Raw genomic sequence first — 14,436 nt, 5'->3', positions numbered from 1 at the left:
AGTGATGATACTATTCAGTCAAGTGCAGGCACAATATGAGATGGTGGGCTGTGGGTTAATGGTAATATTTATCCTCCTTTATACAAGAACAAAATCAGCTGGTAACCGTTCGTTTGAATGTGGCGAATACATCCGCAAGTTTGGTTTTATAGTGAAGATGCTGTATAAACTGTGGGTGTGACCATTCAACCATGCTCCCTACAGGACATGCAGCTCTTAAACCCACAGAGACTACCAGAGTTTATCAACCACCCAGCAGAGCTATGCAAAGAGCCCTAAAGTCTTCCTAGGCTACAAGAAAAAAAAAAGAATTCATTAGTGCAACATATTATTCTGTGACTGGAATTAATCGTTTCCCCTTAGTTTCAGTATTTTTTCACCTGAAATTTCAAATATGTTCAAGTTCAGCACAGGGAGTTCAGATTATTATAGGAATATTTTGCTGGAAAATCATGTTTGAAAAGCACAACGCTGAGACTGATTTCAGAAGCTGGGTCTGTACACCTGCACTCCTGAGAGTGATAGAGAGATATTTCAAAGATAAATATTTAAGGCACGTAAGTAGAATTCACAAGTGAGGGGAAGTAAGGGACTCTGCAGTTATAAGCTATGTCACCAGCCACTGGTGTAGTCATCATCAAGTAGTCATTCACATATTTACTAGCAACTTTCATTCACATGTAACCACGTAGGGGAATGTTTGGAGCAAGCATGTGGGTGGTTCAGGATAGCCGTGGTATCCCAAAACTGGCACCATTTCACAGCTATTGTTTTTGCGTAGGTCCCAGTGGCACGTGAGATTGTTATTAACCATCATCACTTTCATGTATTGTTTGCTCGGAAGGAGGCTTTCCATGTTATTCTCAAACTTGAAGTCGATTAGGAAATAACATTTCTGTTAAGTGGACAAGTCAAAAAGCTCTGCCTGTATTTTATCTAGAAGTATGTGAGCTCTCCTGTGTACCGTGGCTCGATTTCATCCTGTGTATTCCCATTTCCTGGTTAGCTCATATCATGGAAAGTCCTGCCTGCTTGACAACTCCAGCTTTGTTTCCTGATGTGTTTAGCTTCACTGGCACATAAAGCATTGATTACTCATCTGTGGATCTTCCTGATGTACACATGGTCCCATTTTCCCGCTAGCTGGAAGGGCTTCCTGCTATTTGGAATGCACTGTTTAGTTTCTCTCTCATAGCTTTACAAACATCAGAAGACTGACGTGCAGCGCGACATGTCACACATGAGCCAATCCATAAGGTGACATAATTAGGTTTCATTCTTTCATAAGTCAGTTATTTGGCAATTAGCCTAAATCGGACTAACAAGGCCTGCTGATTATGAACAATGCAGTAAAGCTTTGTCATGTTTTGCTTATCCAACCAACAGAGAGGTTAGATAAATGACCCCTCATAGCTGAAAGGGTGAGTCTTCTCTCAAGTGAACTGAACTTGACCTAAGCCCAGATGCTAGGAGGTTTAACAAAACAGCTTTGGTGTTCTGGTTAGATATGAGACCAAAAGCTTTAGTTATGTTTGGCTAAAATCTTAAACTTTAAGACACTTGATGGATTAAAAGAGATTTTTAAGGCATTAAAGCAGAGTACGCTTCTTTCATTTGTTCTTATTATATTGCCTAACCTGTGGAGCTGGACATACATATATGACATAGATGTCACTGGGTGCTATTTAATAGATCATTTTTATTTTATATACTATATTCCCATAGTTGGAATATTGAATATTCTTGAACAATGCTAAACAAGTAATCATGTTTTTGTGTTTTTAATCGACTATATTTTATCAGTACAAAACATTCTAGGGCTCTTGTTTTAATCGCTGTGTGTGCACTCACGTTACCCTTCCTGTGAAGCGTCTTTACTTTTATCTTGGCTCCTAGATGGGTGGAAACGATATGCAACATAACACTGGACAATCAGGGCCTTTATCGCCTCTCTGAGGAAGAAAAAAAATGGCATGCAACTCTTCTCAATAACAGTTTCTATCGAAACACTTTGTGGCAGATCTCTGAACCTCAATACGCTGCACTACAACTGCAGCTTAGTGCAGGTAAACGAGTCACTTACTTCCCATAAGGGTCGAAACTGCTGCTTCTTAGAGGGAGTAAAGTTCACCCAGCATACCACTGTTATCATGCTGTACTCCTTTTGTTAAATTCTTTTTCTTCATGCACAAAAATTGGGTTTGTTGTCTTACAAATAAATATTCAGTCTCTTTATCATATCATATTATATCAAGGTCAGATTTTTCTTAGCCATATTGCCAAGCTCTATGAGGTGAGTAGAACTAGCAATACGGTTAATATTGCTCTTATATATTTCAGCCACACATAACAGTCAAAAGAAAACAACAAGTACGGGAGGAGTTTGCTTCAAAAATAAATTCCAGATTTAATCTACAAAGGTGGTTGCTATTGTATAGTCATTGTAAAGCACATCTATATGATTCTGCCAGTTGAAAAACACTTCCATTGAGGGTTTTTTTTTTTTCCATTTTCATTGCTTAAGTCCTTTGCAGGACAAGAGCAAGATGACGAGAAAACAAATATTTACAGTGAACATTTTAACCTTAAACATAAGACTTAAAGACTCTGTTTGTTTGTGTGTTGGGTGATGTTGTAGCAGTACTTTCACCAGGAGGGTGTTTAAAAGAAGCCTAAAACTTTTTAAAGTCCCAAATTGAAGTGGAGAAAAGTCTACCAGCAACTAAAACGAAACGGTGGCAGATATCTTAACAACTCTACTGGATCAGCAGAGAAATTTTTTTTTTTCAGGTTTTTTGTCTTTTTGTTATAACAACAAATAACTTAAACACAGTTTAAGTTACTACTTTCTGTTTTTTTGTGCAGTGGACTAAATTTGAGTTTCACTATGATTTCAAGGAACATTTTTACTTAAGGGGGGGCGCAGCCCAGGTCTTGCTGCAGTCAGGTCCAAGACTTCGTCTTCCTGAGAATATCTCTAATTAAAACCATATTTTAAATTTCAGTTAGAATTTCACCATTTGTACTCTGGCCCAGTGGACATAAACTATCCACACATGACACTTGCAGTTCACATTTTTCTAATAACTTGAGCATCTTTTCTGGAAGTGAAGCCTTGTTTCTCATTACAGCAGGGATTTGGAGGAAAAGCAAGAGTTCAACAAGTTAAAGTTCTAGACAAGAGACATGACACATGTGAGTCTGGTCAAGTCAGGTCACATTCCTTTAAAGGAAGATGGGCCATGAAGTTTAATGTTTGAACAACAACAAGCAGAGAAACAAAAAAAAAAAATCCCCAAAAATCTCTGTTGTAAGATCATTTGCTGTTACAATACATGTACTTCTCTGCATTTGATGCAGGTACTCTGTGTGTTTGCATTTACTGTATATGCCACAGGAAAAAATGCAGCCTTTTCAACAACAGAACACAGAGTACAGTAACCTTTCTCCAACTTATCCTAGTGTCTCTCTGTTATCAGCCAGCCTTGGATTAGCCTACTGTAGGAGCACATGTGATTTAGTGTTGTTTGGATGCAGGACACAAATTGCAATGCCTCCGAGAGCACCATATGCACTACAATCCCTACAACTTGTAAACTGAAACAAGGAATTTCCAAAAACACAAGAAAAAAAAAGTTCATAAAATAGCAGTTATACTTTTTAGAACTCAGTGTCGGAAGTTAGACCTTGTCTCAGTATCGAAGCATAGCCAATGCAAAACCACAGCTTGGATAGACAAACTGATTTCTAAGATGCTTAGAAATCACAGGTGTAGCTAGAGAGAAAAAAATGGAAAAGTCAATTGGAGTTTTTAAGCTAGGCTGTCACCGATTTAGTTTTGTTGCTAGTAAACCTGTCTTGATTTCAATCTTAGACTTTCAGAAGTATAACACCCTTCAACAAAAATAATTGAGGTATGAAGTTAATATAACACTATGTCTTGTGTTTAACACAGCAGATGATCAGAACTGACTAACTGATAATGTTTGCTCCTCAGCCCCCACATCATTAGCTGCTACAGCGCATGCTACCTTACATAACGGATGCCTTATGTGGCTATCAGCTAATTACAAATAGCTAAACAGCTAATGTTAAAGTATGTACTGGACAGGGAAGTTTATGATAACTGGGCTTGACTTCATAAAATTCCTCATAAAGACTGGGGTGTTGGTCTGTAAGATGCTTTGCCAAGTTTGCTGTGCTACTGTTTATGTGTTCAGCTGCTAGTGAGGAGAGAGGCTGAGTGTTAGCTACAGGCTTTTGAATTCAATACTGTTACAAATGAGTAAAGGAGTATCTAATCCGATCCGTGACTTTTTAGTATCAATTAGTAACAAAGTATCTTTTTTTGACAACCATCCGTGGTACATATACTGCTTAAAATGCCTATGGAATTAAGTATTTTCAGAGGTATGGTATTAGTATCACTAACCTGCAAAAAATTACTAAGTAACAAAGTAATGTGTCGTTGGGACAAATGTTAACCAAACCACAGGCTTGTAAAGGGGAAAAAAGGTTAAAAGGTTAAAACTGTATTTGCTCCAATAACTCCACATGCCAACATTTGAAACTGCCTGACAAAGTCATTTATATCATAGTTACTTGATTTATTCATTCCTACTTTTTAGCCTAGATGTGCTGCATATCCTGTCGACAGAATTTTCAAGGACTGTTCTGAAGAATGAATTTAGGTTTACCACTGACCACTATATTGGGTCAGTGGGATAAGAAAGTTCAACTTTGGGCAAACAGCAGAGACGTAGAGCTGTGGATAGATGAGGAAGACTAACACTTCACCTCAGCGTGACAGACCGACCCTCGTGTCAATCAAGAAAACATCCAATTTTAGTTTTAAGGACCACGAAAATGCATACCAGAGATGACTCAGGCTAGTGTGTGACCATAATGTCGTCTGAATATTTATTGTAATGCTACATCTTCAGGCACTTTCATGCTGGCTTGACTGATTGGGACACTGTAGGCGCCATTTGTGTACGTGTCTTTCATTTACCAATTTAAGGAAATTATTGCTGTGGAAAGTATTAGTACGATGCAATTAAAGCCAAGATTAAATTAATTGTGGAAAATGGGAAGTTGTGGAAAATGGGAAGAAAAAAAATGCCCCCTGAGGTCACGATAATTATTTCAATCAGTCAGAAACCTAAAAACAATAAAAATGCACACTGAAGCACATACCAGGGCTGGGACATGCAAATATTTTTATTATTTAATAAATTATGTTAAGGAATAAGCAATTGTTACATCTGCCGACAATCATTTCTCATTAACTGACTAATTATTTCAGCACTGAATTATATAGCGCTAAAACTTCACTTTGGCCTTTTGCATAAAATGCAGAGCCCCAACCTGAGCGCACTGTGGTGAGCCCTGTGCCTAGCACATGATCAAAGGACACTGATTTGAGACTACATCTACTGAGGAGATGCTTTGTTTTCCTACCGGGAATTACAGAGGAGACAGCAGGAATGAGTCTGTTGACAGAACATTGTCCGCAGGCTACATGTAATAGACTCACCCTCATGTTCAACACTGAACTTTGTGGTGCTTAGGAATGTGTTTGACCTCTCAGGCATAGTTGTTAAGATACTTCACCTCACCCAACACACATAAACCCATGGAAAGCCAAGTCGAGCATAAACACAAAGACCTATCCATTTCTATTGCACAGTGTGTTGTGTATGTAACTCTCAGGGGATGATAATGTCACTTGAGTTAAAGTATTATATAAGAGATTTTTTATGGGCCTCTAAATAATTTTATTTAACCAAACTAATACTAGGTGGTCAAGTCAGAGATCAGCCAAAAATGAGAGGATTTAAAAAAGAAGAAGAAGAAGAAGAAGAAGAAGAAGAAGAAGAAGAAAAAAGACAAAGGGTGTAAATAAAGTGACGGGTCACCACTCATTGCAAGAACAGGTTTAGTGACCCCTGTGAAACTCTGTTGAAGGGATTCTTCTGAAAGATATTGGTGTTTTGATGCTGCAGTACTCCAAAATCCAAAATTAGGTGCTAATCTGGTCACTTTGGAGGCCATGGCATGTGCTAGAACAGCGGTCCCCAACTCCCCGGGCCTCGGACCGGTACCGGTCCGTGAGTCGTTTGGTACCGGGCCGCGAGAGTTGAGGCTCAGGTGTGAAATGTATGGTTTTCAGGGTTTTTATCGGTTTTCAGCGTTATTTTGTTATCGTTTTTATCGTTAACTCGGTTTTCCTGGGTCTTTTCACGTGTGTTATGAATAAATCTTCTTTAGTTTTATTTTGTTGTATTTATCCGCGACACCTTAAAGGCCGGTCCGTGAAAATATTGTCGGGCATAAACCGGTCCGTGGCGCAAAAAAGGTTGGAGACTGCTGTGCTAGAATACAAACTCCTCAAACTACGTGACCTTTCATACACTGTGGATGGTGGAACTGCCCTTTTGTAAGAGACCAGTCGCATCAGCCTAAAACATGCGTGATTGAAATGAGGTAATCACTCAGTCCGTTTTTTTAATGGCAGCAACCCTTCCTACTTGACTGGTCTTGATTTTGTATTCTATTAATTGGATTTTGTCGTGTACACAAAACATAATGATTTGTACATGCAGGATTGTGCAAAGGTCTTGAGCCACCCCTGATTTCTTTATATACTGCTAGGAAAATGCAAGTGATCTATTCAAACATCCGAGAGCAAAAATGGAAATAAAAACAAACAAAACTGAAAGTCAATATTTGCCGTGACTTCTTTTAATCTATGACACAGCTTGAATTCTTTTAAGCAAGCTTTTTTTTGGGCATTTTTCAAAGTAGTCTTCAGGAATAGTTCTCTGGGTGTCTTGAAGGACATCTAAAACTCTTCTTTGGATGTTAGCTGCCGTGTGTTTGGGATAATTACTATGCTAAAAAAAATAAAGAAGTTGCTAATCAGACCCTTTCCTCATGGTATCACATGGTGGATCCAAATCTTACATTACTTTACTGCAGTTCTACCTACGCTGCAACTCTGCAAGTCCATCAGTTGTGACAAGATTAGGGCTCAAATTGTGATCATAAATATTTTGTACTTGTAAATCAGACTGCGCAGCTGTGAACTGAGTTTTATAACCTTGTAAATCAAAATATCTCAAAATGTTATGTTTGTGCGTCCACAGATGAGAGTTTCTATCTGTGTAAAAAAGATTTGTGTTCGTGAAAAATATTTACACAAGTTACAAATTTTTTGTTAGGTCTGTTTACAGATACAAAGGAAAAAACTATGTGTAAAACTTTGTGCTCAGGATCCCTCACTTGTGTGCGAGTTTCAACTTGCAAGTACAAATTTTGACCAGATTTTTTTTCCTTTCAGCTGATTGGTCAATGTCCACATGTGCTGCTCTCACCGCTAACTAGAGCAAAGCTCCCCAGCAGCACTGGCTGAAATGCAGTTGCAAACCATGACAGAGCCTCCACCATGTTTTATAGATAGCTGCAGACACTCACTGTGTTATCTTTGGCATTTTTATAGATTAAATAAAATACATGGGAAATAAACGATGTTTTGTTACACTTTATTACTAGCAGGGATAGAACTGGTTCTTTGCTAAGCTGCCTGTTATGTGTAGACTGGTTTATGCACTGAGTTAGGTGCCTTTTTTATGCTTGACTGACCTTCATAAGCCTGGAAACCTGTTGCTCAAGAAAACTTTGAAACAAATTACCAGAACGTCCGTGTCGTTAGAAGCAAAATAATAACATGTCCTCTCTCTTTTTATGTCTGTCACCTTACATCAAGATCTTTTTAATCACTAGAATCTTGAATTTTTTTCTTGCCATGAACGTCATCTTACTTAGCAACAGATTTTTTTTTTTTTGCGGCCGTTATTGCCTTATTATTTTTTTAAACATGTGCATAATTAATAAGTCATGATTGATATTTCAATTACAGTGAGCAGCCTGTATTCGTAAATGTTCAAAAGAGAAATAAAGGTTGTCTGAGTGGGATCATTATAATCGGTTTTAACAGACTTGATTTCTTTTATGTACCATTTGTACAACAAACAACAACAACAGAGAGAAACCTTTTCATCATAAACTGGCGCAGGTAGAAGACATGAAGGTTTTTAAGGTGAAATATGCAGGCATAAATTACAACTTTAACCAGCATTTTGCACTTTAACCAGCAAAAGCAAGCTTGGACAAGCTTTTGTGTGTCTTGTTCACAAATAGATAGATCGGATCAAACAGCTTTAACTCCATGTGGTTGTCTGACAGTGTAGACTTTACAAGTACTATTAATAGAGCCCATAAAACAGGAAAGGAAAGAGTGTGTCGGAAGCAGAAGACTTTTTGAGAGGGAACAATAGAGGAAGAATAAAAAAAACTTAATTTGATACCAATATGGTGTCAACAACTGTGAGCAGCTTATGGCCCTTAACATGCACTGAGATTTAAAGGGTGCTTGCAATTAGACAAGCAAACTCAGTAGTTCAAAAATAATACCAGACGGTCTTAATTTTCGCCAAAGCAATACTCTGACAGTACTGCTGCCCACCAGGACTAGTGCTGGGTAATGCTTTAACATCTTGAATATGACCGGTAACTACTTTATGAACGAATAAATATTTAGTTAAACTAAGTATTTCTGGCACTGACCAGCAAGGGCTGCAACTATTAAACATAAAGTTAATTGGTAACACATTTCCCTACCTATTACTGTAGGGCCAGGCTTTTTCTTTTTTTTAAATTGCCAATGAATAGGTCTTTTCCCTATTTGGCTTAAATAAGCCATCGTCTGTAAAAGCATGTCTAAAGCCACAAGAAGACCAATTGGATAACTGAATATGTTGATGGGCTAGCTGCGTGCAAGTAAATTACTCTAGAAATATGAAAATAAGCAGCCTTAGACTTATTACAGCTCACCACATTCATTTTGAACAGAATAAGCAAAAAATCAATAATCACATGGCGAGCCACGTTTAGCCTTCTGCATCATCATTGGATTCAGGTTAACCTTTGCATCGCTGTGTCAGTCATATTTACAAAATTCTGCTTAGCTAGCTTCTGTCACCTGACGACTCAGTGAGGACCTTCACAGAAAAAGTTAACGAAAACCAAACATAAATTTGTTTCTACCAACAGTATTGGGGGGGGGGGGAATTTTTTTTTTTAAATCGCCCTAGCCCTATAAGGAAAAATTGTTACTTCTGTTTATTTGCTAATGACCCAGATAGCAATTATCATTGCTGAAATTTGGTAAAATACATAATTAAAACATTTTTTTTTGATTGCGAAAACTCCTAGGGGGTCCTAAAGTTGCACTACCTTCAAAGTTAGCTAATTTACAGTATAGCATGAGGCTGTGCCCCAATTCTGAAAAGCGAGGTGATGGAAATGTACTAGGTGCACTGACCTCCATCTACAGACCTGGCTCATCCATACCAGATGAGTTCTTGGGCTGGTTCCTATCATCATCACTTGCCTGCAAAGATTAGAAACACATTTTTCCGAGCGCAAGTTGTAAACGCTTTTTCTTGGTGCATTCCTCATCTGTGGTTATTTAGTCTGCTGGGGGCCTGTTGTGACCGCAAAATGCTTTTCGTGCTCAGCTTCATCCACTGATGTGCTCCTTAGTGTTTGTAAAAAGCAATTTTCTTTTTCATGGAGTGGAGAAAATCTGCAAATAATAATGGTTTACATACCAGCTCAAAACAGGGCCAAAATGCAAATTGCTGAGTGGGTCTGTTAAACACTATGGTGTATCTTCATTAAAGCTTCAAAGTTGGAATTTCAGTCATTTGGCCCCTGACCAAAGTTTGTCACACACAACATAGTAGGAAAGTTAATTTCTGGAACAACCCCCTCTTTCCTGTCCTTGCTTACCCCTCTGGGTGCTTTTTTTGTTTGTTTCTAATCAAGAAGATTTGAAAGACTTGAACATATGAATCCTATTCAACATGTTATTCAACAGTCCAAACTAAACTTGCAAATACTGTCATATCTTCGAAGTACAAAATGTGATTTTTGCAAAAAAAAAAAAAAAAAAAAAAAACGTCACTGAAAAAAACCTTTTTTCAGTGCCTTTAGTGAGAAACATCATCCCTATGCTTTCTTTGCAAACTGGGGATTGCAGTATGTCTTAATTTGAGTCCAGGCTGACACATAATGAAGAAGCATTGGTGGGGATCACTCCGGAAAGATAAAAATTCACACACCCACACAAGCCCAAAAAGAATGCTATGCAGGTCCTCAATGACATCTGGAACCACTAAACTAATAGATTCAGCTAAACGTGTTTCAGTGTTGCTATATTTAAACTAGAGGAATCTTTGACAGGATACTTGAGGGATGATGCAGAGAAAACAGAGCCACCTTGGTTTCTTTTTCTCAGACACACTTAGAGTAAACTAGGGTTTGAACTCAAGAAAAAAAAAACAACTCGCCAGTCTAGAGACATTCTCTTCATTTCATTTCTTGAACTACGCCAGTCACCGATGCGGTTTGTCGGCTTTGAGGAGCATTGTGCTTTGCTGCATGACACAAATAATGACTCCCAATGAGACATTCCTGTCGGCCACCAGCAGACTCAGTTAGTTACACAGGAAGACGCCTGCATGCCATTCAAACCGCCCACTCACAATATGTCCATTTGTGGCGGAATAACAGCCTCACTTGTCCTCATCTGCCTTATAAATACCGCTGCGTAAACAAAAGTCGGAATAATAGCGTCTCTTTGACCGTGACAGAGATCCTAAAGATTTCAGCTGCAGCCATAATACCTTACAGCCATCGTTTAATCAATGATTAAAAGATAAACAAACCTTTTTTCGTAAATCATCTAAAAGACGGAGACAGAACTGTAATGTTAAACGTTTAAATCTTCAAATATTATATGAAAAGAATAAATTATAAACTCCACTCCACAAACGACTCTATCATAGTGAAAAACTTACCTCATCTAAACATGACTTTTTGTGGAATGCCAAATGTTTGCATAAACTAAGTTTATCTTGGCGTAGATATCTGACCCACATTATGCAACTTGTATGCGGTGAAGTTACAGAAGGGTCACAATTTAAAGGAAAAAACAAAACAAAAAACAACAGAGTGTCTTAGCAAGGTGTCGAGTGACCAACCCTGACAGCAGTTTTAATGGATCTTGGCACAGAGTATCTCCCTGAAACACTTCTGGATGGCTGAATACCATTCTTCCACGAAATATTCACTTTATTTGTTGTTTTGATGATGGCGATGGGGTGGAGAAAGCTGCCTAACAGATGTGGTCTAAAATCTTCCATAAGTGTTCAAGAGGGCTGAGATCTGGTGGCAGCAAAAGGCCGTAGCATGAGTCACAAGATAGGAAAAATACATGCAGATCCACGCCAAAAAGCGAGGCAGGTGACGGGCTGAAATATGTATGAAACACACTGACAAGAGCAGAGCAGTTTTATATATTTATTGCATTTGGTAAGGTGTAACGTTTGGCGTCCACCTGCTCTCCATCAGAGGACAATCAGGAAGAAGTTGGTCTGATGAAGAGCATGTGTGCTCCAAACTTTACACCCTACCAAAATGCAATAAAAAGATAAAACCTGAGTTTTGCATGTGATCACAGAATGAGTCAAATATTGTAAAACCATGCAGCGACCTCTCTGGCCCCACTGATGTGTTCATCCTGGCAATTATCACTTTCATGACAAGATAACATAAAGTATTGATTTACAGTGATCTTTCCCTTATAAGGCAGGGGTCTCGAACCTGTGGCTCAGTGTGACTTTGACTCCAAAAAAAAAAAAAATCGCTTGACCTGCAGCTGAACTTCAGTCAAAATTAAACTGAAACTGGTCAATTTTTGAAAGTTTCACTATTATTTAAAGTTTTGAAGCTATATATTTTATTGATTATCAAAGGAGGCTACTTTTCATTTGACTGATGCCCAGAAACAAAGAAGTCTCAAAGTGGGTGGCATAGCTTTATTCTGAAAGTACCCCAAACAGGCTGGTAGTTAGGATTAACAGTTTTAGTATTTTCAGTTCTATACTTTCTATAAAACCTACTTCTTTATTATTATTGTTATTATTTTAAAACACATGGATCAACAATATTATACATGAGCTAAAACTTAATATTGTTTTGCAGAAAAAGAAGAAATCTGGCAACAAAGCTGTGCAACCGTTTGGTTGTTACATTCAAGTCAAGCATTGAGGAGAGCAGGCGCTGCCTCGGTGAAGTGAGAAAAAAAAATGAAACAATGTACAGATGAGCAGGACAGCATCATGTGCAAGTACTGCGTTTGGATGCAAAGTCCTTTTGCTGTTTTCCCTCCCTGCTGGTTGCCTGAACCATTTAGCTTAGTCATTAAAAGCTTATCTGCAGTAGCTAATATAAATGAACAAAACAGATATAACGCAGGCGCTCATGTCCTGTGCAGTAAGATACTGTTAACTGCTAATGTTACCCCAGAGATTGACAGTTTTCCCAGTGCTGAGAAGCAAATATTTGTTCATCCATTTTATTGTCCATATAAGGAAAACAGACCCCCAGTCACAGACCCCTTAGTCACCCTGCAAAAGAAAAAAGGAGGGGAACAAGCTAGTATCTATTCCCTTAACATGACTTTACAGGAAGCTGGAGAGAGAATCAGAAATGGAGACCAGATAGCAGGGTGGGCAAAATGTGAAAAGGAGACGAAAGGGGTTACCCAATTAGTGACTGTGAAAAGGGTTTAAACAAACTGGAGTAAACAATTTAGCTGAAACAGGAAATGCCAATATCTGATACACAAGCTCCAAAAGGGCAAGAGAAAATTCCCTGGGGTGTCATCTGTCATCTGACGCTGAAAATAATTCCGATTTCTTTTTTCCCCTGTGACAAATGTTTCTTATGATGCAGCGCTTTCCACAAAACACATTTCCTAACATTGAACCAGGAAGCATGTAGTGTTATTCAACAAGGTCCACCGTTAAACACGAAGTGGGGTCAGCACTGCACGGCACAATCGTCAGTCACAATGACGATGGAAATATTTAGATACTAGTCAATCAGAATTAACTCTATCAAACAAAACAAAGCAAAACAAGTGTACACTAAAGGTGAAATATCACAGTTCTCTTAATGAGACGTGCTGTTGAGGTAGTGATAACAGAGGCCAAAGGAAGGGTCAAATTTCTAGATTTTTCCCCCTCGTTACTCATAAAAGCTCAGTTTATCTAAAATACTGCGGTGAAAATGCCTTTTTGTTGCGAGAGGTCGGAGGAGAATCGCCAGACTGCTTTTATGCTGACAGCATGGCAACAGTAACTCAAACACTTGCTACAACCAAAGTATGCAGAAGAGAATCTCTGAATGTACAACACATCAAACCACAATGAACCAGACGGCTTGTAGTAGTGGAAGAACAGGGAACTGAGGCTACGATTTCAAAGGGCTCAACAGAAAAGGACAATTTAAAAAAAAAAAAAAGGGAAAATCTTGTCTGGTTTGGTGAGTCGATATTTCTGCTGTGACATTAAGACGGTAGGGTTAGCATTTGGTGTAAACAACATGAAAACATGAATCCATCCTGCCTTGTATCAATGATGATAGAATTTCTGAGCCATGTTTCCACCCCCTTGTTGCATCTATGCTACAAAGAATTAAGGCTAAATAGCAGGTGAGTGTAAATTGGCACTAAGTGATCAAAACTTTTAGAACCCTTGAGCCCATTTTGAGTCGTTGTGAGTGCAGAAGTAGGTATCATGACTTGCCATTTCCACCCCCTGAGGAAAAGCTGTTCCCTCCCAGTCCTTTTTGGGAAATCGCTGAATTATCTTTCCACATCCCTCTCCTGAACCTGCAGGTAAAAGCAAAGACAAAGACTGGTTAGTCATTACAGAACACTTTTAGCGCATTAACATAGATTAAACAGGGCAAGGTTTAGTTTAATATTCACAGTGTAAAATTACTGTCCAAGTCTCAAGCACTGTACGGCATCAAGAAGGCACACCCGTGCTTTAATGTCAAGACCAAAGTGGATCAACAACGCCAACATTTTTTTCCAAAGAGAACTTTCATACAACAAAAGTAACACATATTTATGAAAGAAATCCAGAAACAATACACACACATACCTGCACACACACATGCTCACATACAACTAAAGAGCAATAGAAAATTATGACAAAACTTTTATGTCATCTGGAGAAGTGTTACCTGTTTCAGTGTCACACAGTGCTGTAATCTGTGTTACTGATATACAATGACAGATAAATAATCTACTAATGTAGCATGGCTGGAATAGTTTACTTGGTGGCTGTAGCTCAGGTGGCAGAGCAGGTCAGCCACTTCTCAGAAGGTCGGTGGTTCGATCCCAGGCTGCCTCCTGGCTCCATGCCAAATATCCTTGGGCAAGATACTAACCCCGTGTTTGCCTACTGGTGGTGGTCAGAGGGCCCGGTGGCGCCAGTGTCCGGCAGCCTCGCCTCT

The 14,436-nt window shown here is 38.8% G+C and overlaps 1 protein-coding gene across 2 annotated transcripts in view; it reads right to left on the bottom strand.

The window, feature by feature from the left end:
* Positions 1–14,436, bottom strand: part of sbf2 (SET binding factor 2) — a 107,219-nt gene that overhangs the window by 75,082 nt on the left and 17,701 nt on the right. For both annotated transcript variants that reach the window (XM_005936484.3, XM_005936485.3), the window contains exon 2: positions 13,719–13,804. In XM_005936484.3, the coding sequence (XP_005936546.1) occupies positions 13,719–13,804 (86 nt within the window). The remainder of the gene's footprint in view (positions 1–13,718; positions 13,805–14,436) is intronic.

The sequence above is a fragment of the Haplochromis burtoni genome, unplaced genomic scaffold (assembly GCF_018398535.1).
Source record: "Haplochromis burtoni strain Fernald_Lab_line unplaced genomic scaffold, NCSU_Asbu1 Contig_50, whole genome shotgun sequence".
Lineage (NCBI taxonomy): Eukaryota > Metazoa > Chordata > Actinopteri > Cichliformes > Cichlidae > Haplochromis > Haplochromis burtoni.
Note: the sequence above shows the minus strand (reverse complement) of the source record. Positions and strands in the feature narration are given on the sequence as shown.